General features: G+C 35.5%; 1 protein-coding gene across 6 annotated transcripts in view; it reads right to left on the bottom strand.

Moving 5' to 3' along the window:
- Positions 1-27829, bottom strand: part of DIAPH2 (diaphanous related formin 2) — a 192492-nt gene that overhangs the window by 113641 nt on the left and 51022 nt on the right. For all 6 annotated transcript variants that reach the window (XM_050310768.1, XM_050310767.1, XM_050310769.1 and 3 more), the window contains 4 exons: positions 15337-15438; positions 13936-14030; positions 10071-10172; positions 4601-4840 (listed from right to left, as the gene is read on the bottom strand). In XM_050310768.1, coding sequence (XP_050166725.1) covers positions 4601-4840; positions 10071-10172; positions 13936-14030; positions 15337-15438 — 539 coding nt within the window. The remainder of the gene's footprint in view (positions 1-4600; positions 4841-10070; positions 10173-13935; positions 14031-15336; positions 15439-27829) is intronic.

The raw sequence follows: 27829 nt of genomic DNA, 5'->3' as shown, positions 1-27829 counted from the left end.
AAAATATATAAATTAAAAATCAAGTTCCAAGCCTACCAGGCTATTAAGTTCTGCTCACAAGACCAGCAGGTGGACTTTGATGATACTCATGGGTCCCTTCAAACTTAGGATATTCTGTAATTCTATGATTCAGGGTAAATTTTGAATACTGTGGTGTTAAAATTTAAAAATACAGATTTTGAATCTATGGCCTATCTTTACCTGAGAGACGGAATTTGGGAATAACATATTTAGTTTAAAAAAAAACCAAAATAAATTGTTATATCAGTGTCAGCTACAGAAAGCAGCTCCAGCTGAATGCTGAAGCATCAATTTGAGGGTCAATACTCTCAGATTGATTGTTTGGGAAAGGGTTAAAGACTAATGTACACAGAGAGTAACACTCAGTGCTCCCATTCAAATCAAGTAATACACAGAGCACGATGTTCTGTAACCCAGAAAAAAAATCAGCATAACAAAAATGTCCCTTTACATATAGCATTAAGTAAAGCATTTAAACCACGTCAATCATACCATAACCCACTTTCAGAATGGGTTTGGTCTTTTCACAGGTACTTCTGGATGCAGCTTTCAGGTGCGAGGGTTGAAAGTGACAGCCAATGTAAGGAAAAATTTATGTATGAGACATCACTAGAGTGACACTTTATTATAGCTATAAAAAAGCTTTCTATTGATTTTTTATGAGATTATATACCTTTTCATATCCTAGAAATCTTTCCCACCTTAAGAGAACAAGGGCTAGTAGACAATAAATATACACTTATCAGTAATACTCAGACCAGATAAACAGCTTGTCTTGTACTATTTGCACTATGAACACAAAGTAACATAATATTACTTATTACATAAAATACACACTGATGCACCTGGAATGCTACAAGAGCTTTATTAAAACTGCAGGAGGCTTGCTGTTAGTCATCACATTAAGTCACCACCACAGGAACACAAGTTGTCCCTGTACATGCCTAAAGCAAAACTCCTTTCTGTTACATTTCCATGAGGGTTCTCCTGCTGCAGCTGGGGCTCAGGAAAGCAGCTGCTTCCTTCTTATAAATTAAACAAACACAGCAACAGGTAGAAAGATTTGCCTTCAGTGAATTACTACAGCAGTCTCCTTCAACCTTAGAACTTTTTCTGCCATATTTGTATTTTCAGAGGGCACTTCATACTTAGGCAATCAAGATGCTCTGGTGCACATGCGGGAAGAGCTGTTCTCGCTTGCCAGTGTTGATGCAGCACCTGAATTCTGATGTTGATGTCTTATTTGAACAAAATTAAGCTCTCTGCCTTCTGCCAAAGGTTGTTTACAAATCATTTCTATCTTCAATAACATAATACACTGGAATATAACATCCAGAAAGATAATCTGTTTTTAAGGATTTGCAATTACTCTACAGGCATTAGCTTTTTAGCTCAGACCAGACAGGTTGGAATTTGTGCTTTCTTTTATTTTCTTTAGCACGTTTTAATAAAAGTTGCTGCACCAGAACAAATTTCTGCGTATGAAATAACCAGCTCTGTTGTAAAAACATTTCTTTTCCAAACACAAATATTCATCCCAGATCAATATTTGACTTTTTTCTTTTCTCTTTTTTTTTCAGATTATATAATGTAAGTACCACATCTACTGAATAGACAATTAGTTTAAGATTGTTCAAGAAACAAACCCAAAAAAAGAAATCAATACAAAAATTAGGTTTTATTGAAAAGTGAATTCATTACATTAGGATTCTGCATCCTTAAGTGTGTGTATTCTGCACATAAAAATGTGTACACAGACATATCCTACCTTGCTGACAGTTAGCTCTAAAAAAAATTATTCAAAAGTTCCCTTATTATGGGCAGAAAGTCCACTGATTGGTAGTATAAACCACTATCCTAAAAAAAGAGAGGTATTATACCAAAATACAGAATAAAGAGTCCCAAATTCCTCTAGATAAGCTTGAATGGTGAAATACATTCCCTGGGAGCAGAAATGAAGATACCCTGAAATTACTGAAGGAAAACTTCTAATGTGGTAGCAGTGCCTTCTCAAATTGACACCACACAAAAATTTAAAAATGAGGAAAAACCTTCCCGTGTTCACACAGCCTTCAAAATTCAGTAGCATCCAGATGCCCCAGGAAACACACACATTTAAGGCACATGACACTGCCAAATAGCCCTTGCTCCTGCTGTCAGATGTCACTTATTTCTATTACTGTCCACTTCAGCCAAGAAATATAAACTAGAAATTTTACTTCACAGCAAGATTTCACTGAACAGGCTAACACACTCCCTCTGCCATAGCCACACATACACAAGTTTTCATTTTCCCAGTGAAGGCTGATTATTGACCAACAATAAAAATTTGAGACTGTTTGAATAATGTAATAGAGCCGGTAGGTGGCTGTAGACAGATACTAAAGCTGGTGCTTGTAAAAGATATGCCCAGTTGAAATAATTTAATATTTTATACTGTTCACAACAGTTTAAAACTGTAGCTTTAGTTCATAAACAAAGCCAGTAAAGTCATCTTACTACTTTGGGTGAACCAACTGCAATTATCACTTGAAAATAATCAATGCACAAAGAAAGTCATATCCAAATAAAAATCTGCATACTTAAAAATCATTAAGAAAAGAAATCTGTTGAAAATATTATGTAAACAGCTCTTATTGCTAAAATTAAACACCAGTGGAGTAGAAGGCTACCTCCCTCAGTATGATATTAAAGCATAAGTACAGGAGCAAAACCATTTGAGAAAAAAATTAGTCTTGCAAAAGCACATTACTATACAAATCTAATTCAAATTAGAATGGCAAATACATAAACCAATGAAAATTGGATTTTAAATAGCAAAAGCTATCTTTTAACATAAGTAATAAACAATAAATTCCAGTTGCAGACAATGCACATGTCACACTGTCCAGGGACACTGATCTACATTTCCATTAACTTCAGTGACTTGTTCTGAATGTGGAACTTATGAGTGATAATTCATAATGTTCAATCAATACATGGAGATATTAATGATATAATTTCATGCCTGGATCTTGGCAAGATCATCTTTCTGTTTCAACCACCATCACTGTTATGTGATTATTTTTAGCCATGACCTTATCACAAAATATAGTTGGTACCTAAATGCAACAGCACAATCAACATTTTATTATATTACACAGAATATTTAAGTATTTTCTCTAAATCTCACAGAGAGGGGGAAAAAAAAGAACAGAAAAGAACACTTCCCTAAAAATATCTACCTTGAAAACAAATTTAAAAAGGTTAGCAAATGGATTTTGTTTCTGAGGGCAATGCTGAATTAAGTGAATTAAGTAGTCATAGATTTCTGTCTCTGTTATTTTTCAGAAGAATTTAGCTGTAAGCACAGGTAGCTGTGCTTCAGCAATTATTCAGTTCAGCAGAGAACAATTTGCAGGATTAGTCAATCTACATTAGCTGTGTCAACATGTGAGATTTGCATTGACAGCAATTCATAAATCTCTCACCTGGAGTGCAAGAGCTCCTTCTCAGACCTCCACTCTGCTGCAGTACCATTCCTGCACAGTCACTTCCCCACCCCCTTGGTAACAACTAGTTTTCCACTTAAAACATTAATTTCCCTTTAGATTCCACTACTATCATAAGGAAAATGCAGATCAGATCTATGAAAAAAAGTCCTTCAACTTGGCTGCTCTTTGAATAAAGTTATTAAAGAACAGAATTATGCTTCTTCTCAGATTATGCTTTTTATTTTATCAGAAGTTGGCAACATCTTTGCATTAAACCACAGCAAGCAGAGTCTTTCCCTGCTGAAATATGTCAGGTGACACTTGCTGGGTACATGAAGTATGATTTTGCCCCAAGGTTAAATCTCCTTGAGATATACATCAGATCTCCTCATGATGCCCAAAAAAGGGACCTGAAATCTGGATCCTCTGACTAGATTAAAAAAAAAAAAAAATCTGCAATTTTTATGTTTTTTTTTTTAAATCTGTTTCAAATCATTGCATGTCATTAAAATAAAGATACCTTCAAAGGTACTTTTCAAACTGAGCCAAGTTTGGATCAATGCCTTACACACATTTTACCAGATAAACAAACAAGCAGTGCACATGAAATTGCAGCTACTCTAGGTTCTGGAGTTCTTGATGCATCCCATATTTTGCCACCAAAATTGACTTTGGTTAAGGGTTAACAATGTTCATCCTAAATCCAAGTAATTTTTTCTATGACAGTACTTGAGGGACTGTCATAGCTGGGTAGAAGGTGGGGAAGAAAGGTGAGTAACCAGAGCTATTAAACACACTCAGAGTTCTGTGTATATTCTATCAATAAAATAAGTAAAATTCAGATTGAAAAAATTTGTTCTACTTGTGTACTCCAGAAAACTCAGAACAGACTTGCAATTAAATTTCCTTAAATCCCCACTGCACCAAGCCAGCTATAGCAGGAACCATCCTGGAAATGCTTACTCTCTATTTCCCTACCCACTATTAAGCACAGAGGTGCAGTTGGTAAATCACATTGATGGAATGTTTTTCCCTGCTTAGAATACTTTCTCATGTGTCCTGAGTTTCATGAATCTGCACTTCCAAGTTTTACAGCTTCAGCTTACCTTGCAAAGAAAACTGATGTTGAAGCCGAGGGACTGTGCGTTTCTGGAGCCAGAGTTCATGTAGTTTCCAAGGAACAGCACCAACTCCAACAGCTTACTGAAGCTTTCACTCTTCTTCAGCTCCTCACAAGCCATTGTCACTGCCATGATGTCAGGTTTGATGTTGTTCACGTGCTCCTCAAACATAAGCCGGAATAGGATCCCATTGAGACGTGGTCGCAGCATCTTCACTGAGCTCATCTGCAAAATACAAAACAGTGCACCAGAACATAAAAAACCAAAGGGTTATTTAAGCAAAATAGTTTGTATTAAAAAAACCCCATCATGCAGCCAGCAAGTCTACAGTTTCTGTGTGTTTTCATTGCCTATCTGGTATTTCCAGGAATCTGTTAACTGCTCACAGGTATCTTTCCCCAAACCATACACTTTGCCTGAAAAAAACCAGTGAACATAAGAAAGTGCTTTGTTATTCCAAACCATTTAACTTGTCAATTCCAAGCTCACTGGTAACACATGCCCACTGCCAAATCCCCTGTTCCCAGCAAAGGAGATGTAAGGTAGTTCTACCAGTTCACAAGAACCAATGATCAGCCTCACAGTACAGGTTGCAAATATTCTGGAGATGGATACAGAGTTCAGGGTTGAAATTCATGACAATAACTTTCATATAAAAACCAGTATACCTGGACATACTAAAGTAAGGACATACTAATGGTATACTCTCAGTTCTGATCCCATGGCATCAGACTTTGTAAGTAACATAGAGCCTGTTTTTCAACTTTTTAAGTAAATTTTGTAAAACTACTACCCAGGATCCAACCACCTTTGTGTTTCAGACACTTGGCAAAGGGTAGTACAGGACTTATTCCCTCCTGATCTGATAAAAAGGTGGGAGGTCATAAATCGTGCTGTGGTAACCATGTAATGACAGTGATACTGAAAAATATGTACAATGTTGATTAGTTTAAATCCCCAATACCAAATTCACTAGACTAGCAACCAAAATATGGTGGTCTATCATATTTTGCACAAGTGATCAGTTATTTCTTCCTACTTAGAACACTGTAATTCACAAGGTATATTTAAATTAAGGGTAAAATAGGTATTGATCTTTTTTAAGCCACTTAAAAACTTGCATTTAATTGCAAGAATGATTATCTTCCAAATCTAACTCCTCATTTTGCTTAGCACAATACAGGAAGATTTTTTCCCCCCTCTGTATTCACTCTTAGTGGTGTTCCTGAAGCACTGAGAAAGAAAAGCTTTGATATGTGACAAATCACAGATTGTGACCATGAAAACAAAGATTTTGGTGTGCCTCTGTCTCTGCTGCTCAAAGTTTTACCCTGGTTCTTTGAGGAACCCGGATTTTTCTACTGGTGTTATCTACCAGATACAGCAGCGATAATTTTTGCAGAAAGACTTGAGTGGCCTGAATAAAAATGAATTCATTCTAAAATGAATATAAATATGAAGGCACTCCAGATGGTCTCAAACAATTCCTATGATCAGACTGGAACAAGGAAAAGGAAAGGATCAAAAAAGAAGCATTTCAGCATAACCAGAGATCTTTTTTTATAAATCTCCATTGTCACAAATTTCTCTGTGAGCCTCTATAAGCCCAAATCATTGAAAGTCTTGCAACATTATTCTTCTAATCATTCTGTATTTCAGAAATATCATACTGAAAACATCTGCCTTAAAAGGATCTACTTAGACTAATCTGCAGTAGATAGAAATAAAAATTAATCACATAATTTGCTTTAACTTTTGTAGAACAATCTCCAATTACTGAAAACCTCAATGTGGCACAGAAAAACTTGTCAAAAGCTTTAGATCCTGAAAACAAAATGCAGCAAAACATGTATAAGCCAACAGAACAGTGTGACAAAGATTTATGAAGAATAATCCTTGACAATACTTCAGCCAACTGTACTTTCTTCTTTTAACACTGTGTGTAAAGTGTCATGGAACATAGCATTTATTTGCTTTGCAAGGTAGTCTGACCACCAAACCAGCAGTAAGTTTTAATTTCATTTGCTGACTTGCATAATCTTTTAAAAGTATCTTCACAATTTCCCAAGAGCTGTTTCAGCTGGGTTGTTTCCTTCAAATTCAGAACATTTTTATATACATAATGCCTTTTATATATCATCAGATGATGACCACAAATGCTATTTTAGTTCCTCCCTCTCCACCCTGTCCTCATTTCCCTTTCATATGCCTCTTTCTAAATCTAGGTGTTCGATGCTGACAAACATGCTGAACTTGGAGGAATCTGCTGGAATAGGAAAGGTGTAAAGACCACATTCACTTAGAAGAAAGGTCCAGTCCTCTATGGTCCTACAAAATTAGTGTCCAAGGCATATAAGAAATAAGACATGGAACAGCAAACATTGGCTTCCACCACAAACAGTTAAAGAAGCAAGAAAATGGGTATTTCTTTTCTAGCTCACTGTCAGTGCTGGACTGTATGTCATTATTTCCCCTTCTGGGCCTTCATAAAAGTCTTGACTGAACTCTCTACGTAATCAAGTTCTTTATTCAGTTCTTTATGCTTTATTATCACCATTCAATTCTCAAGTCCTGTATTAAAACTAGGATCAAAGGCTATTGGAGAAAGGCAAAAAGCACAATTAAATTTGCCTCACTTCCTAAGAAAAAGCTGACGTTCCTCTAATACAAATTTGTCAACTTACTGAGACAACTTACCCTCTTACCTATATTATATTAAAGTTGTCTCTTTTTTTCTATAGCAATGTTCTAGGAAGATTAATTCTTCAGCAGCTCTAGAAATTACAATGAGGCCAAACAAGTGGCAATTAAAAAAAAAAAATGAAAGACTCTAAACCAATGCAGGTACAATAAACTTGTACAGTTCTCCCCACTTAGTTCACCTCCCAGTCAGGACTGTTCAGGACAAATAATCCTGGTCAAACAGCAAAAAAAGGGTCACAAAATATGCAATCACTATACAACTACATTGTGAAACTTATGCTTTTATAATACTAAAAATGTTCAACTGGCACTGAAATGGAATTGCATTTCCTTACTAAGCTGCAGTAGTTCCCATATCATAAAAAACTTAACTCTTGAACACAAGTTTTACATTTAAAAATCAGATAAGATTCTGCCTAGCTTACTTAATGTTACACAACTGATTTAGTTAATCTATTTTTCTTGCTCTACTTCAACATCAATGCAAACTTTCCTTTATATGAAGTTGTGTTGCCTTTTTTGATCCCAGTATATAATTTCAAAAAGTTCCAATAACTAATTAGAATACATAATTGATTTAAACATTTAATCTAAATGAAAATGCAGTTCTAATTTTCATTTACATATCAGCCGAATATTAAGTTAATCGCTCTCTTCTAATAAGTTAATAATTTACTAAGTACGGGTTTTCTACACAAATTTTAAGAAACTTATTCCAATCTTTATTAATTTTGATGGGTAAAGTGATTATACAATTAACATATCTTAATAATTAACATGCCTAAATTTACATACAATTAGGGGTACACATTTTAAATATTATTTAAGATAGGAATAGAAGAAGACAGACAGACTAACATCAAGGTTACAACTATCATTAATGCAAAACTCCATACTTAAGTTGACACATAGGAAAAAAGAAGCTCAGTCAGGTAAAGAGTTTTAAGTTCAGCTGTATTTCTTCCACTTCAATGGATAGTTCAATTAAATCAAAATCAGAAAAAATCAGCATTTTAGTACTAGTAATGCAGTTAGAGGCCTCTGCAAATAAGACAGAAGTACTATCCATAAGGAAAATACTAGTTTTTATTAAACCAGATGGTAAAGCTGAATAAGCAAACAAGCTTCAGGAAACTTAGTTCCTTCATAAGGCAAACATAACCATTTGGAAATGTTTGATTAAGCAGTTTTTGTTAATTAGTGTTGCATTAAATAGTTGAAAACTCTCTCAACTTTCTATAGGCAGTCATTCCTCAAAAACACAAATCAATGAAACAGTGATCATGACTATACATTGGTACTGTTGGGAAATAAGGATACTTTTATGACTATTTCAATACAATCAAGTGAAAAAACAAGGACCATCTAGTTTCAATCCAGCAGTAATCCTAAGGCATGATCTCCAGGTATATAAGTAGTATCCTAATCCAGAATCATCTTTATATAAAAGCTATAGAGAGCAATTCAGTAGAAACAGGCTGAAGCAGAAGAGACAAGGTAGGGATGATGTTATTAAATGGGAATGTGTGGGGTTTAAATTGTTACTGATCAAATAATAGATGGTAATGTTTTACTATGGCAGTTCTTGCAATAAGACTAACTAATGTATCAGACTTCTACCAAAATTCCTCATCTTTGTATTGAAATAAAAGATTTTTGGAACTTGATGCCATTTATTGAACAAAAAATATCAATATGTTGAAGTTTTTCAAAAGAACTCATTGATATCTTTCATTTTCCAAATCCCCTACAGAAATCTCATTAGGTCATATTCTGTTACATGCCCAACCGAAAAATAATGTAAAAAAAAAAAAAAAATCACGGGAAAAAAAAATCACTTAAAAGGCACTTCTGAAGGCAAATTATGCTCAAATTGGAGCTTTTTAGTAAAAAGCTGATTTTACTCTTCCCTTTTAAGAGGCCTCTATTCCTGTTTTAATGCATTTTAATGCACATAATGCCTTAAAAATCCAGCAAGAGCAAACCTGGCTCCTGCGGAGCTGGGGATAAATCCTGAGCACATTACAGAGGCATCATCAGCATCCTAATCTTTTGGACTGGCAAAGTGAAGTGAAAACAGGAACTAATTTGCCTAAGGACTTATCAGGTCCTTGGAAGACCTAAAGTGATTTCCAAGTCCTGGGTAGTCCTCGGTATCAACCATCACCCCCAGCCTGGATTAAAGCAACTTATGCAAATTCCATAATTTCCTTCAGAGACAGGTTCCAGCCATTATAACACTCAATATCCCTACTTTTGCACTACAAGTACGTATTAAATGCTAATAAAAGAAACAGAATATAATCTACAATTTCAGTCTTCATTTGAATCCACCCCTCTTCTAGAACCATTTTGCAAGTTTCTGTGTGTTTGTACATAAATACAGGTATTCTATGTGTATATGCATACTTACGTATATATGTATACATACACATAATATATATATTTGCATACAAACACAAGACACTTATGGGCATATTAACTCTTTCAGCTGTTTACAGTTTTTGATACAAGACAAAATATTTATTGGAGTTATCAATGCCCACTAGATCAGGTTGTTCAGGGCCCCACCAAAACTGGCCTGCTATGTATTCAGAGAGATTTTTTGATTGTTACTCAAAAGGAAATAGACAGTAACTTTTTCCTTGCTGCAGGTCTTCCAAAAACAATAATCAAAATATTTTATCCCTAAAATTTTTCTTTTTATGTAACAAAATGGAATTCTGCAGTTAATCATTGCATCAATACATACCACAACTCCAAACTGTTCCGGCTCAGCAAGATCATTATATTCATCCTTTAATTCAGCTAAGGCATTGAGTTCCTTCTGCTCAGGAAGATTCTTCACTAGGTTCTAAAACAAACAAGGCATTATATCAAATTTGTTATATTAAACTAACTGAGATATTAAAAATAACATGCTTAAAATACCACAACATGGAAATGCATGAGGAAATTATGGGAAGCTTATTTTATTTACGCAGCTTTAACACTATATAAACATCAAATCAAATCAGTAATTATTTAATACAGACATCATCTCCTCTGTTACAGTCTCTGATTTGAAGAATACCTTCTCAGTATTAAAAGGTTGGAGTATAATTTTCCAAGGCCTGATAGCATCAAGAGGTTTTGTCTATCTACAATCTTTTTTGCCCTACAGATTGCATCTTGCTCATTAAATATTAATCAAGAAATAACTCGTCTGTGTAAAACAAGACATAACTATCAAAAAAAAAAAAATTACAATCTATAGGCATTCAAAGTAGCTGTGCACAAAACACACTTCAAAATACCTTACACAAAAAAAGGTCAACATCTCAAAATTGTACACATCTTTTGGATGGCAAATATACTGGAACTCAGCAAAAAGCTGAAGTTGTTTGCAATCCTATCCATGTCCTCAAAGAAATTTGTATTAGTATATGATCTTAAGATCTCAATACTGATATGTTAGATCTATAAAATACTTATATTAAGATGGAAGAACACTGTTTTAAGAGATAGTCAGTAGAAGTTTAGTTTGCATCTAAACTTTCATATATACACCAGTTGAAATCAAAACAATGTAATTAATTAAAAGAAAACCATTTCTATTCAAGCAAGCATTAATAGAAAAAGAGTTATGTGACTGTTAAAAAAGTAACCAACACTGGAGAAATATATTTTTTCAGATATAAAAATTTAAATTGGAGAAAATCTGTACTATTAGAGGTACAGATGTCTTATTTTTAGAACAGACCAATCTTGCCATCACTCTGGCAATATCCTTATTCATTTGGAGAATTTGATTACTGATCACTCTGCCAGGCTTGAAGGAGAAATCAAGGTACGACTTGGAGAAAGGCATCAGTCTAATTTGTCAAATTTGCAAGTGACAGCAAATGTAATTCTCCAAGTTGAAAGAGTCATTCACCCACCTTCATAAAGAAAACTAAAGATGACAAGCAGTCTCATACAAAACATCCCTGTTACAGAGAGATTTTTATATTCACACTAAGGGCCTGTTGAATATCTCAGCAAGCAGAGTTCAATATACAGAGACTGACCTCCATGTCACACAGTTAAGCTGTAGCGTTGTGCTTAAACCTAAGTATGTTTCCTTTCCTATTAACTCAAACTCATATCCCACTCTATTAACACTGCAGGTCCTTTTTTTAGATACATATATATAGATACACACACACATATATATATGTTTATTTTCATTAAATGTATTGAATAACTGAAAATAAAGATGAAGCCTTCAGTGACCACACATTCAAATCCTTGTCAGTACTTCAGAAAACAGTTTCATAATGTATTCATGATGATATGGGTTTACATAAAAATAATGTAAATAAAAATGGTTAACACAAGCATGAAAAGGAATCTAAGGCTGACATTAAGAGGCTGAAACTATCAGTCACTACTTACTGTCCCAATGCCCTAAATTGTGCTAAACATGGTGTTTGACAACCGTATGGTTACAAAAACTTACTCCCTCAAAGACAATTCCTCAAAGGAATTGAAAACATTTTTCCCTAGAGCAGTGTCCTCAAGGAAGAGTTACAACAGTATAGAGCCTACTGTGTACTCAAACTCATTAATCCAATTTATTTTACTAAGTATTACACCATAACTTTGAAAAGCAGCAGGAAACAAGGGCTTGAGAAGTAAAATTGAAAAAACACTTTGCTACTTGCTCAATTATGCCATACTCATTTCACTCCCACTACTTTGATACTTAGAACAAAGTAGTTTCTCCATGTGCATTTTTAGCAAGTGGGAGTTTTGCTGGGCATGAAAGAAAGCAACGTTTGGTTTGTACAATTTTTCCAATCAGTAGTATTGAAAACTGTTAAACTGGTAAATTAGTTAATAGTTCAGTTCAAGATTAAAATAAACCAGAATAGACAGAACATGAAATAGATGACACAGCCCATTTACCCCAATATATTTCTAAGAATATCCCTTGAAACACAGAGGAATCTCTTCCAGGCTATCAGTTGTGTTCCCTGCTATTGGAAGCTCTGCCACACCATTCCCAGCAGAAAGGGACCAAACTCCAAAGCCTTCATTTTCTGAAGATTATAGGCTGCTGAGTTTCTAGCCAGTTGCATTCACGATGAACTCCCATTTATTCTGGTGCTAACATTACCTTTTACTTATGCAACTTCATTTTTCTCCCCAGTGCTTACACACATCACTCCTCTCCCCATACGGTTATAATGTAGTCACATCCCTCACAGCTATTTATATTGCTGATCTAATCAAGCCAATCTTTTCTGCTTCCTTCTGTAGACTGTTTCTCTATCCCTCAATCATCGTAAGTAGTTTTTAAGTTCAGCTTCTCTATTTTAAATGCATTTTTGAGAAATGTACCAAGTATTTTAGATAAGGTCTCAGAAGTACCCTATTCAAAAGCATAAAAATTATCCTCTCGACTGACAATCCTTGACCTGATACACCTTGCAATCACATTTGCCTTTTTTATGGTGTACGAGGTCGGGTTGGGACCAAGTTAATTTACTTCATAGCAGCCCATATGGTGTCACTGTGACTTGTGACCAAAACAGTGCTGACTTCACAGTGGTTTAGCTACTTTGAGCTACATTTGTAGTAGAAATAACCAATCTGAAGCCTCTCTGTACTTCAGCTATCCAAGGTGGGGTTGTTTCCTCACCCTAGACTCTTGATTTTCCTAAACCTGTAGGCTTCTTAATCACATAACCTGACATTCCTGATCAATAAAAAGTCCAAATTAAAATTAGGACTCTGTACTGAGGCACCTCAGTCTAGCCTTGTATCCCCAGAATAACCAATTTCCATATCCAAGAAAGAAAGAAGAAATTCATTTAAAAAAACCTCAAGGGCAATGGGACAAAGGTGCAAACAGGAGATAGGGAAGGATGAAAGGATAAACTGGAGCTCAGTATGTTAGCTAGAATCTGAATCTCTTTATGATATTAAATAAAACAATTCAACACCAGTATTACTGGTGTGCTAAATCTTTACAACTTTTAAGCTTTACTTGCTTCTCTGTTGTACTGCGGTTCCCCAGAGATCATGAGGGGCCACGACCCTCCTACAGTGAGGAAATCAGAGAGTGATGTAAAGAAGTTGTGTTCCACACTTGCTTGTCTCCGGCTGAGAGACTTTGAGCTCACATTGAGACCAAACCAGCTTGAGAGAAGGTTTCATTTGCAGATGGTTTTTGAGTTGCAGCAGTATCCTGAAACATTCAGGTAATTTCATCTCTCACTAGAGACAAGCAGAGTTGTTGCAGAGCTGTTTCCATGAGAAGCCTGATAAAACTTCATTATCCACCAGCCTAAATCTTCTTCAGCTTGTCTTCAAAGCTGAAAAAACAATTCTTAGAGATATCCTTTTGAAAGGGAAACTTCATCAAGTGGGAGATTGCAAGGTACTTCTGTTAAAGGTATTTTTGAAGACAGTTTTCCAGTTACATGTGACCATATTCAACAGTAGAAGTGAAATAAATGAAGCGGTAAACACAACTGATACACTTGTAGCTGATAACCTTCTACACTACTCTTACTCTTGAATTCTTATACCTTCACACATTTTTACGTAAAAAACAAGGTATTAACAAAACCAGAGACATTTTCACATACCTGAATCAAGGATTCACTCAGCTTCTCTTCATCAACCTCTAAAATGATATTTTTTATTTCTTCATAAGGCAAACGGAAAGAACCCAAAAATATTGCTGAAATTCAGTAATACATAATTAGAATCAAAAAGGTCAAAAGGATTGATATAGAGGCAGACTTAATTTCTAGCAAATCAAAAATCATACCTTCATCTATAATATGCTTCACAATTAAGAAGTGTCCTATATAAAACAAATGTTAGATGAGACACACTACTGCTGTTAGACTTCTAATGAATTTCTTCTCTAAGAAACGAAACTATGACACTTTTAACTTTTTATCAGGCTCAGTTGGTCTCTAACAGTCTTACTTAGCAATAAAGTCTCATCTTTATGAATGACATCTATATTACTACTGAAACAGACTTTATCGATTATTATTTTTGCTTTTATAACCATGTATGAATAGTTGTACAGCATTTACAATTGGACAAAAGGGTGATTAAGAGCTGGGCAAAGAAAGAAAAAATGCCCTAACTCTACCACTTTTTAGGATAGCTGAACTTATACAAGAGACAACACATAGTGCAAAACTTTCAGAGGGCAAGTTCTCAAAGTAATTTGATCTCAGAATGTTATGAAATCTCAAAAGAGCCCCACTCAATAAACTACAAAGTATTAAACATGGGTAGATTAGCATAACACTTGAATCAAGTGTTCTATATTCAGCCTAACTATTATGGCTGATTATCCTGCACCCATGTTTTCAAAACTTGAAGTTTTATATCAGTTGTGTCATAGTTCATTTTCTGCTTAAGAAAATGTGCTCATGGACGTGGTAATAAAAAATGCACACATTTGGCTTTACACACTTATTTGCCATGGGCATAGTTGGACTAGTGACATTTTATGGTATTTCCAATTCCAATGAAAGAATTTATTACTCTTAAAGATTGATTTCCTTCCATAATAAAAGAGAGAAGAAGCAAGTTAAATGAAAGAGGTGGGGCAGTTTTCCTTACAATTTATAGTAGCAGTATTTGCACTTAAGTTAGTCTATTTGGTAATATTTTTCTCTTTAAACTTCTAACTTCCACCAAGCTCTATTTCTCCATTACTCTAACCAGAAAGGACCTAGGAATGGCCTGTCCACCCCAACCAAAAAAACCTATCAACACTATGCCTTGGCCAAACTAGTGATCATCATTTAATTACACTTTCAGTGTAAATAATTTTTTCCATTTTACCTTTTCAATTTTTCCCAAGTTGTCCAGTGAATTCAAAATGTGTTTAAACACTTCTGAATTTAAGACTCATTTCAAATTAGCAGTTTTTAGAAAAAAAAAGGCATAAGAAAAATTAAGAAAAATCATGTGTGTATATGCTAATTAGATGTTGACCTAATGCATTTGACATCACTTACATAAATTCTGTGCGGATTTTCCATCCAAAACTCTTAATTCTTTGATCTTTTTCTTTGACTGCGCTGCTTTCTTTTCTTCCGATTCTTCTAATGGCTTTTTGGCTGGAAAGAAGGTATTTATTAAATTCTAATTCATTATTACAACTGTTTAATCTTAGCTAATAGAAACTCCATTAGAAAGCCACATTAAAGCATCTTTTAGAATCAGTTCAAGGCAAACTGACTGTACTCCCTCAACCCACTGTAAAATATCCAAAGACACAAAGCAAATTTCCAAAGTAGAAGGAGTATGAAATAAAAATATGACAATGACCGATTTTTCCAAGCACTATCAAATAATAATTATATATTTTAACCCACAAAATTTCACTTCAGCTCAAATTTATTCCCAGCACTTTTAAAAATGCAGAGACTTGGTGTCACTTCAAAGCACACGAGTGCCCTCTGTTGATATATTAATAATATTAATAAGTTCTTCATCCGAAACCAACAAAATTAGTAATTTGATATTTATCACACTGAACAAAGGTATGTTTTTACTAATTATTTATGTTGTCAGTGCTAAAGAGCAAAACCAACTAAGAAAATAGCATACCTTTTAATTGATTTCTTTGAAATTAGCAATGACTTCTATTCAGCACTTGAAATTATATAGAAAGAAATGTGGTATTGAAGTACCTAAAATATAAGCTGATTTCTTGCATAATTTAAAATAGTCTATTTCCACAGAATTTTCTTAAGCATTAATTAAGTAAACCCATTAACAAGGATTTATTTCCTTTTAAATATCATGTAATATATTTGGCACTGAAGGAATAGAATCTGAACGTGCTTAAGAGTAATTGAACTTAATGAATATTTTAAGTCATTCAAAAGTAACTAAAAAATTGGAAAGTCAAATTAAGAGGAAGTTTCAAGCAGACTTAAAACAGTTTTCTTCTCTGAGCACTGTTTTCTGTTGTACTATAATAAGCTATCATGGGTTTTATTACAGATATCTCCTAAGAAAAGATGATAATTTTTAGTGTGAAGAACAAAAAAAAAACTTCAGTTTCTACCTCTTATACTAAAAAAAAAAAAAAAGAACATAGAAAACAGATATTTGTCTCGTTACACACATTACTACATTACTACTTGTAAAACATCTGGCACCAAGCAATTCTATTGGGTTATAACACTGAATAATTAGTTTACCTTGGGCATTTTTGTACCAGAGCTAACTAAGCCAGTACCAGATAGTTCCCTCATTTCCAGCTACCACTAAAGAGCTTAAAGCAGGAAAATCTAAACAGGAAAGATGATTCAAGAACACTTGCTCTCCTCTTGCCCTGCCATTTCTCTGCAAACTAGCTGGCTTGGTATTTGTAAAAGCATAGAGCTACACATCACCAGATAATCCTCAAAATTCCCACCTGCACTGACCCTTTAACTATAATGATCTGCCATTTAAAATCCTAAAGTGACACTACATCAAGTAATCAGACCCTTATCACTAATTGTTCTCAATTAAACAAGGAAGTAAGACCAGGTGCTCAACAACACAAACAAAAAACCACCCAAGAGTGAAAAATTAGTTGTCCCATGAGAAGGCAACAAGAATTATGAGTTGTGTTATATCAACAGGAGGTACTGCAAAGCCTGGATTTGTGTCTACTGAGACAGGTGAGAAAAATGATTCAAGAAGATCAATGACCTATTCCAAACTCAATCTGTTTAAGAATTAAACCCTCTACATCTCCATATATGACTGAGTCTTTAAAGTGTTGAGCAACACACACCCTCACAAAGCACTCAAAGAGCACTGGACTTTTCACAGTAGTTGGGAGCCTCAAAGACAAACCTGTTCTGTAATCAGCAAATGACAATAAATACAGATAGTCCAGTGGGTAACCATGTCAGTCCTGTGGCTTGCAAAACTGCAGAGGTAACAAAATTAAAAAGCAAACAAGAGTAACAAATGTTTTTGTTATTAAATGTCACCTCACACAAAGGAAATTTTCTTCCTACTCTGGTAATTCACACAGTCTGATCAGAAACAGTGAGAGAAAGACCTTTGTGAGCAAGAGTTCAAGGGCAAAGGTGTTACACGAGCCCAACATAAAACAGGTTTTAAATTATTCAGCTACTACAGTGGTTTGGGGTTTAAGCACACAATATTTCATACACACACAGAGGATGGGCTGAGTCACAACTCACAACAGTAACTTTGCCTGTACAGGGCAAAGAATCAGTTGTCCTTATTACTTCTCCTCATCTGTATCCAAGGTGCATTCCTCTAGTCGATGTAAAACTAGGAACCACATTTAGAATACAGAAGATCCTGTTCAAAAGTTTTACAATAAACCACAGGTACTCTTACCTACTAAAGCCTGAAGGGCTATAACACCATCAGTTATAAATAATCCATTTTCTAAATATTAAATGTCTGGATTAAATTATGTTTTTTCTATTTAAAAAAGCCCAGGGAACATGTTCCTTCCAAAGGTTCTTATCTTTCCATGCATGGGCCTTCAAAGTTAACTTCATGCCTATTCACAAAAATCATAGAAGCACTAGAGCCAGATGCTTATGTGACTGCACTAAAGTCACAATATAGCACTAAGACTAAACTTACCAACCCAAAACTCATAGACAGAAAGAAACATTATTAAAATTTTTAGATTAGACAACTACTAGAATTTCTCCACCACTGTTTGACCCACACTTGAGCTGGCATGAAGCATCAGAGCTATACAAAGCTATGCCCTTCCCTCTTCTATCAGTGACTCTCTCCTCTGATCACACAGTTCATTTCAGCAGTGACTCAACTGTGACAGAACCATGGATTACAGAATTATGAAAAATAATTAAATCATTTAAAAAGATACTTGGAACTTTTCAGAATCAATAGACTATTGCTGCCCAACATCCTGACCCTTGGTCAGATTCTCCCTTCACAAGCACCTGTTTAAAGATGAGACACATTTTGGTTTGATGGCACAGAACCAGAGGGAGAGATGAAAGAAGGATTTTATAGCAAACAACACAAGGTAGTTCAGGAAAGCAAGTCGAAAAATCAATCTGGAAGCTCAAGCACCTCTATTACTTCATACAGGCCTTGAGTTTAGTGCTGTGATTATTCATCAAAGCACTTTGATAATGGGACTGGTTTACACCTTCATTCCAAATCAGTATTTTTTTAAACCGAGTTCTTACAGACAGCACCCAGACCTGGTCACTACCATACCCAAGTTTCCATAACAAAAATAGTCATATTTTAGAAACAAAGGTGTAGCAGAGAAGCAACTTCCTTACTTTCTGACCCCAACTGAGTAAGCAATAAATCACTGAGAGAAAGAGCTCAGCTCTCAGCTCTGAAGCCTTATTCCACGAGTCCAATTCCTCCCCAACTCCCTGCTGAGCCATCCACATCCAAGCACCCTGATGAAGTTTGCTTTTCTTCTTTCAGAACGTGACAAGCTTTTTCCTCACCTTAAGTAAGGTTTGATGCAAATTCAGCCTTCTATAGTCAGCTGTTTCACCTCCCAGAACATACTAATCAAGTCTCTATCAGTCCTCCCCTGCATTAACAGCCCTGGATGGCAGAATCCTCCAGTAAGTGGCTAAGCCTGTCTAGGTTCTCTAGCAAGTCATTCTTTGCAAAACTGACAAATATCTCCTTCCAAATTGTCAGCAGAGTGTCCAGAAGTCCAAGTATTTCATCCCCACAGGAAAGCAGCATGTGTATCAGAAGAGTTCAGACTCCAAAGGGCCTCTCAGGTTGTCCTCAGATGACCATGTCTGGGATAACAGACAAAGCTCATGCATGTCTGCTGTGTTTATGCAAAGCATTTTTAAATCCCCTACCCTACATCTCTGTGCTTCTCCAGGATGGTTAATCCCATTTCATACAAATTTATGTAGATGTATATTTGGATTTACATATGTGTTTGGAATAAATATGTACACACACAAACCAGCACACATACATCTGTGGATTTTTTGCTTTCAAGAAATGGAGAAAATTCTTCTCTTGGTTGTTTAAAGTGATTTCCCTGTTCAGCTGGGAGGAAGTAAGAATCAGGAAAGCATTAAAAAAAAACCCCAAACAACAATTAATAGTCATTGACATGGCAAAATAGCCACTAATATGCAATTATCTCTCACCAGTTAGACCTGTAGAAGGTTTTGGCTGGGTTTACTTTTCTTTATAATTTATCTCAAGCAGACAAAAGAGGGAAAAGGAAGGACACAGCCAGCATGATAAAGTTAAGGAGAGCACGTGCCAGCTTTAGCATACACAGACATCTTTCTGAAGGCCAGAAACACAGACCTAAACACCAACATTACATAACTTTATTTTCTAACTTGGAGTTCTATTTTGTTAGTAATAACATATTTGTTTATCAGTGTTGGAGGAAAAAGCTGATGCAACGTGCTGCAAGGGATTGTTTGCAGTTCATCTGACATTACCCAGCACATGTGCAGCTCGAGGGTGTCCCTTCAGTGACACCTTCAGCTGGGAACTCATTTAATCCCACTGAACGTGCACTGCTTGAAACCCTTGGAACCCATTTAGGGTATACTAAACAAAATGTTATAGGAGTTTAAAACACATTAGGTTAGACTAATGATAACTGTGGCAAAGAACACAGGAAAACATGCTGAAATACTTTAGAGACTTAATTAAGAAAAATATTCTAACATCAGTACTTCTGTAGCAAAAAGAATCAGGATACACGGTTCTTGAAAATTATCATTTCTCACCTGTTCATCAATTCAGCTACTGAATAGTTTTAAAAGTAGTCATGACAAATTTTTAGAAATATACATGATTCTATTTAATGGTGTTGAAGCTGGTAAAGCATTTTACTATGAGCTGAAATGTCCAGTTCATATAAAATTCCTTTCTTTTAAAAAAAAAAATTTAATAAGAATTAATAACAAAAACTGTCAGTCATGAATCTGACAAGAATGAAAATTAAAGGAGATAAAAAGGAGAACTTTGAATTACAGTGTGGAGAAAGCAGAGATTTAGGTGAACTTTTAGCTTTAGCCTGCCTTAACCTTAGCCTTAATCTCCAATTTCTGTCAAGTCTGTACACACAGTGAACAAAAACATCCTTATATCGTCATGGAAAATGAATAAGTAATTTCATCTTATTTCCATCTGGCAAAGGGTTTCCCAATTGCATTTACTCGTATTTGGCAGCATAAGTAAATATACAAAGGAAATTAATTGCTTTGTTATTCCCTTTACCCGAGAAAAGAACTATGGCTAGTACAGAAGTATAGGATAAAAAAATTAAGTGCACATACAATTGCAAGGGGTGTAAACTACACTCACAAGAGTGGAGTTGAACAGCTGAAAGTAACAATTACAGAGTTTACTCAAAAAATCCCTATGTGATACAACTAGGTACAAAAATGGAATAATGACCTAGGAATGCCATTGAAGGTTTGGAAAGTAATTTTTAGCACAAAAATGCAGTAAATTCTCTTGAACATAATGAAACTTCTTGAAGCCTGGTTAAATTGATGATCCTGGGACGTTACTGATTGCTTTTTATTTCCATCTTGTTTCTAGAGGCACTCAAAAATGGAAATTAAATTCAAACAAAAGGGAAGAGAGAGAAAAGTAAAATAAAGTAGTGTCCAATCTGCACTTTTTCTTTTTCCTCCCCAGTACACCATCAGTGAATGTTTCCCTCTCCCTGACAAATCATTTCCACGCTCTCATGGAGAGGTGCAGCAGTGCCCAAGGTCTGGGCAGGGAGCACAGCTCTCAGTGTTAGCCTGGAAGCTTCCACCAAGCACTTGTTTCAGTGAAGTAGATGAAACATGTCCAAGCTCTTGTTCCAGGCAACAGAATGAACTCTGAAAAAGTTCTCTGTGCTCTAGACAAATTATGCCAATGGCCTGTTGATCAGCAAGAAGTGCAAATTGCCCATACAATCATAGAATTTTTAGAAATCCTCTAAGATCATCAAGTCCAATCATCAATCTGGCACCACCACCACGTTCACCACTAAACCATGTGTTTAAGTGCTACATCTACATATTTTTTTGAACACTTCCAGGGATGGTGACTCCACTACTTTCTGGGGCAGCTTGTTCCAATGCTTGACTACCCTTTTTGTGAAGAAATTTTGCTGATGTCTAATCTAAACCTCCCCTGGCACATCCTGAGGCCATTTCCTCTTGCCCTGTCACTTGTTACCTGGGAGAAGCATCCTGAATGAGCAGAGCCCTGACACTGGCAGCAAGTCAGAAGGCAACAGCGCAGGCTAAACAGAGTAGGGACCAAGCAGGCATTCTCTATCCAGTCCTGTATCCAATGAAACCAGAAAATATCCAATGCACCCCAGAGCAGGGGCTCTGGGAGGGGCCACAGTTCACACAGCTGAAGCCACTCTGTCCTGGATCACATCACCTTTCCTGGAGAACATGTGGGTCATGCAATTCATGAACTGCATAAACTGAGATTGAAGTGATTCGGTATCCAAATTCATTTATAGTTTCCACACAGTCATTTGGTGTCTAACTTTGACAATGAGCAAAGCATTTCCCCAAATATCCATAGATAAATGGAAGAGCATTAGCAGATGCCAGACACGCCTCTTGTCAATTCAGGCAGCAGCTGTGGGATCTCATGTTTATTCCCAATGCCACCTGGCATTTTTCAGTTCACCTAAAATCACTCAGTTACCAATTCCTGAAGTAAAATTAATTAAGCACTCCTGCTGTCACTCTGTCCTTTCTGCAATCAGAAGAGCTAAATACCTGGTACAGCATTAAAAAAAATAATTATTACAAAGCAAGCAAGGAATTGATCTGAATCTTAGTTTGAGCTCTTAAGATGAAAAAAAAAAATAAAACTGGGAGGAAAAACATGGAACCTCTTGCAATCTTGTATGTTTTTTGCCTAATTAATGTAATCAAGCTGAAGGAAGTGGCATCAACCCAACAGATTATGCTCTGCGGAAGAATAAAAAAGATCATAACTTAGCTTTACAAATTAGGGTTTTTTTAAAAATAGTAGGGGATCTACACTCCTATTATTCATTCTTATAATTGACTGCTATTATATTTGACCACCACAATTAATGACTACCATTAATTTAACATGAAATATTTCTGTTCTATTAAAATTGCCCTAAAATTGCTATAACTGGTCTAATTTTCAAGCGCACTCTGAAGGTCTGCAGCAAGAACTCATGTAGTAATTGGAGAGTTAAAATGGACTTAGTTAACTGTATTGTGGTGGCTTTCAGCTTTCTATCAACAGCTTGAAATTAAGTTGATATCTGGGCCACAAATGTTTTATTTTAAAAACCCCAAAAAGCCCAAACAAACAAACAAACAAAGGCACAAAAAACCCCAAAAGACAACCACAACTGATTTTGCCCTCTTCTACTTATTGCTAAAGACCAGTCTAAAAGATGTTGCTTTTGCTGTAAGACAGTAAGCAAATATTAACAATTCATCACAAGCAAATGGTCACAGAAATACAAATGAACATTAGAAATCAAACAAGAGCAGGCAAACAAGGATTAAATCAAAAATATCCTCCATGGGCCTAATTTACTGTGTTGTGCTGTAAGAAGCTGGAATAAAAGCCAGTAGCCTTTTCCATGAGCTCTTCTCTCCCATTTTCTCCACGAATACTGACATGGAAGAAAGCCTCAGGATCGTGTAACCCCATTCCTCCCTTGGCCACTGCCACCACTTCAACACATGTGACCCTGCACGTGAAGGTGCTGGGATCAGCTCCCAAGAGATGCTGATCCTTGCTGGGTGTCCTGAGACGTTGCAGGTCTTTGCAGCCCATATATTCGTGCTTGACTAATGAGCTCGGTCAGTGCATTTTAAAACTAATATAGTGAGTTTTTATGTGGGTCACAGAAGACATTTGCCTGCGAAAATAAAATGTTGCCTACAATAGCATTTCTAATTTAAACAGTCACATGTCCCAGTTATATTTTTTCCTCTGACATCAACACAAAACTGTGAGACAGGACAGCTATCATGATTTCCCGGATTCTGACATACCTTTTATCCATACAACTTCCAATGGTAAAAAAAAACCAAAAACCAAAAACAAACCCAAAAAAACCCAAGTCTCAGGAAGAAAAAAATCACACTGCAAGTCATAAAACTGCTATCATATTTTATCAAGATTCCAAACAAACTCATTTTCTATTGTTACTATGAGAAGTCTAACAAATAAATATCTTTTAAATGAAGAGTTCACCTATTGTTTGCCTTAATTAGGCCTGTAAAAGGCTCATCTTCCCCAATAAAGACATCTATGGGAATCACGTTTTCCAAAGGAATTTTGCAAATAATGAAACTAAAAAAAATCCCAAGATCCAAAAAACCCTTTACAGAGTCAAGTTAAATAGATATCAGTGTTTAATGGAGCAGACTAAAATGTTACTAAAAATGACATGATAAATTGATTTCTTCTATCACTGTGATATTTGACATTTAAAACTCCTGACTAAATATTTAAAGTAAAACATCTCCAAATGCACATTTCATTACCCTCTTTCTTCTTAAAGCATTTCTCTACCATGAAGATTTTAAATAAATATACATGAAAAATTCTTTCACTTGGACATATCTAATTCCCAAACTCCTCAGTTTATTCACCATCTTCAAGATCTACTGTAGTTTTTTGAGTGTTACGTGGCACATCCTGCCCATACACTCTGACCTACAGAAAAATACATGATGTTACATTTCCACTGACTTAGTACATAAAAAAATTTGATTTACTATTTAGTAAAAAGACTTCTATACTCCTACTGATTTAGAGTATGAAAAAATATTGGTAATTAGCTAGTATTTATTATTTTATTAAGCCAGGAGGATTCAAAAGGATGCCTTCATAGGCATCAGGTCCAAAGCAGAACTTCGCAGGGTAAAAGGGATTTATTAAAAATAATTGGGAAATTATGTGCTTTAATAGATTTCCATTCATTTCTATAACCAGTACACAGTGGCCTGTGAAGCTGACTGGTAATCACAGCTTTGACAGTTGATAAATATAAATAAGGATAAAAGTTCCTATTTGTAAAATGTTGATAAGTCTTCCATAAACAAATGCTCAAAATGGTGGCTCTGTGGTGGATGGCATCAAACAAATCTAATTAGCTGCATGTAATCTATACTCAGCAGCCCTTTCAACCCAACCATACATCAACACAAGTGTTTTACCTCCGTGTTGGTGACAAGGCTACTGCAACCTTTAGAGCAGAATTACTTGGTTTTAACCAGACACATCAGAGGGTAGTGGTTTGTTTGGAACTGGCCCCACCACAGCCCACGCTGTCACAGGGAAGACACATTGCCCATTGTCACCATCATTCTGACTAATGATCACTCCATCTAAGGTCATCCCAGTAGTTTCAATATACTGTGACAGTGAAACCTTTCTGGAATACTAACGTAACTCTCTGAAAAACAAACAGTAATGGAGGCATTTGGTGACAACCAAAACTGTGAGGTTTCCCTCAGTAAATGGTGTAGATCCACTGACACTTATTGGATAGAGGCCAGCACTGATGTCTTTGTGTGTGTCTTTTGCATATCATGTATTTTGTATATCATGTACAGTTTTAGTCTGGGGCCTTTATATTTACTTTCTCTGTATCTTCAAATTAGTTATGAAATTAATGAGACTTGCAAGGACAGAAAAAGGAGGCAACAAACCAGGAAGATGAGAAGCAGTAGGGTTAAAACACTGGAAACCAACACAATTGTTTGAAATACGGGGAAGAGCAATGGCACAGGGTATGAATGCTGAGAGATCATGAGTTCACTGAAGACGAAATACAGTGAAGACTACTATGTGTAAAGATGTCATCTCTGCATAAAAAAAAAATGTCAACTGCTAGAAGTTTGGAAATATCACTGTTTAATTGATTCTATGTACATCAAGAGACAGACTTTTAACACGTATTAACATGCAGACATTTTTTTTACTAAGCATCTGTTCTCAGTCACCTGCTGAAGATAAAACACAGGGCTCAAGCAGCCTCAAGACAGCCCTACATGGCCGTGTATGTTACTATCACCTTTAAGAGATTTACCTTGAAAAAGCTTTCTTGGAGTCCAAGTATCCCAAAGTGTTTTTCAAACACCCAGGTGCCCATGGAACACATGGGCAATGATTATCTGCCTTTAAGACATACAAGATAAATTACTTCCACATTATAGGATTAGTCTTAGGGGACCTACCAGAGTACTAAATTAAGCCTCTTGTATTGTAGCAACTAAAAATAGTGCAGAAACAGTGACCAGTCTCTCACCTTCACCAACATTGTCAGGTTCCACTATTCACCTCAGCCCATTCTGAGAATACACAGAGACAGAATTCACAGTATGTTCTAAATTTAGCAGGTGTAACCTGCTTACCTTTATGTTACCAAAATAAGCAAAATTTGGCTAAGGTGATTCATTAAGAAGGCAACATCTCTGTGCTTAAATGTAACAATAAAAATTTCAAAAGGAAAACCTCAAAACTTATTCTTGTACTACCACTCAGAATATCCAACTTAATGATAATTCCACACTGACTTTGATCATGTGGACCTTTTCCTTTTAGAAAGCCTTTAAGCCATCAATTTCTTGTCACCTGCCTTTTCACAGTGGGAAATTATTCTGCAGTATTACTCTAAAATAATTGTATTTCCATATTGCAGAACAAAAAAAGGTATCTGCAAGAATTTAGTTTCAGAGAAGTTTCAGTTTCTCACAACTGCATAAGAGACACAACAGTCACACAACGGGGGTGAAATTAATAACTTCACATCCTTTAGAAATTAACAACTAATTCAATAACTCAAAAAAATTATCAGCTTTTATCTGTGCCAATGCCTGTGTACCTATTATTTGTAATTTCTCAATGAATTCAGAAACTTAATAGCATGATTGTTAACTTTTAATCCCTTAGACAGCTTTTTACTGTCTCTTTCTGCAAAGAACCTTTTTTCATTTAGGTAACAGAACTATCCTTACTCTATGTACATATGGCAGAAATTCTTGAAATTGCAGAATATTCTGTTCAAAGCATTATAACAGCACTACAGTTGAAACAACTATCATCTCGTATTAGGAATCCATGTTAAAAGCAGATAACATTCTTTGGGGTTTTTTTGGTCAGCAACAACGAAAGAAGAAACATTTTTGTACATAAAATATAAAACCCACGGAGGGGGATCATTTTTTGTAAATACAGAACCATTGCAAGTCAGCACAGTGTACAACTGCAATTAGGTTGCAACTCAGACATGTTTTGTCAGTTTTAAAAGAGAAAAAATTCCACATTCTAGTTCATTTGATAGAAAGTATATTTAGGAAGAACTGGAGTATGTGCTAACTATGGTTCTGCTGAACATCCCTTTAATAGAGACTTAGAAGAACTACTTAACAATTAAGACCATATATTTTGCTTTTAACTACATCTTGGTTTATGGTGGGGTTTTATTTATTTAAACAAATACACTGTTATTCCTAGAACTCTGCTGGAAGCTTTCAGGATAGTGAAATACAGGTGCATAGTCTCGATAATAATCAGTACAAACTCTCCTAGTAAGTAACTGATCTGTTCTCTGTCTTTTCCTCTAACCTTTATTTTAACCCTTCTTTGTTTGGGTCACAAATTCACGGCCAACTCTCAGCTGAGGAAGCTGCACTATAACATTCAGCTTTCCAGTAGTAACCACATACAGCATTTCCTTGACCAATATTGAGCAAATTTCCAGAAAACATATTTACAGCTACAAACAACACATGAAAAGGCAAAAGACATTGTTTTAAAACCATCTTGCACAGAACTACAGAACACGGACCTAGAAGTGACAAGTGATTTACCTCCAACTCATCATCCCTGTATGTCATGTATGTATAAAGATATAAACTCTCACATGTAAAAGAGAATTAAGAGAGTTTAGGAAAACTGCCACAACAGATAATCTTAACAGTTTACCTAACAAAAAATTACTGTAAAAATCATGGAATGGGCTACTTAATTATAGAACCATAGAATGGTTTGGGTTGGAAGGGACATTAAGTATCACCTGGCTCCAACCTGCTGCCATGGGCAGGGACACCTTCCATTGGACCAGGCTGGTCCAAGCCCTGTCCAACCTGGCCTGGAACATATCATGATGTGAGCTTGAAATGAAATCTATTTTTATAGTATCTAACTTAAATTCATACAAAAACATGCAGTTGCAAAAAAGAAAAAAATACATGAAGAAGAGTACCTTTTATGTGTTGTTTTTTTCTGACAATAGAGAAAACATTTTTCTCAGTCTAATATTTTTATTTATTCATTCAGAAGGGATTTTTTTCTAGGAATACAGATCTTTATTTGTTTAAAAACAAACAAAACCTGCTTCTTTTTTCAGTTCAACACAGATTCTTTTTTCAATTCAACTTCTGAATTTCTTTTTTATCCAATTCATAGAAAAAATACTCTCTGTAAGAGCATTATAGATCAAGA

This window comes from Myiozetetes cayanensis, unplaced genomic scaffold (assembly GCF_022539395.1).
Source record: "Myiozetetes cayanensis isolate MyiCay16 unplaced genomic scaffold, myiCay2020 scf15, whole genome shotgun sequence".
Classification (NCBI taxonomy): Eukaryota; Metazoa; Chordata; class Aves; order Passeriformes; family Tyrannidae; genus Myiozetetes; species Myiozetetes cayanensis.
Note: the sequence above shows the minus strand (reverse complement) of the source record. Positions and strands in the feature narration are given on the sequence as shown.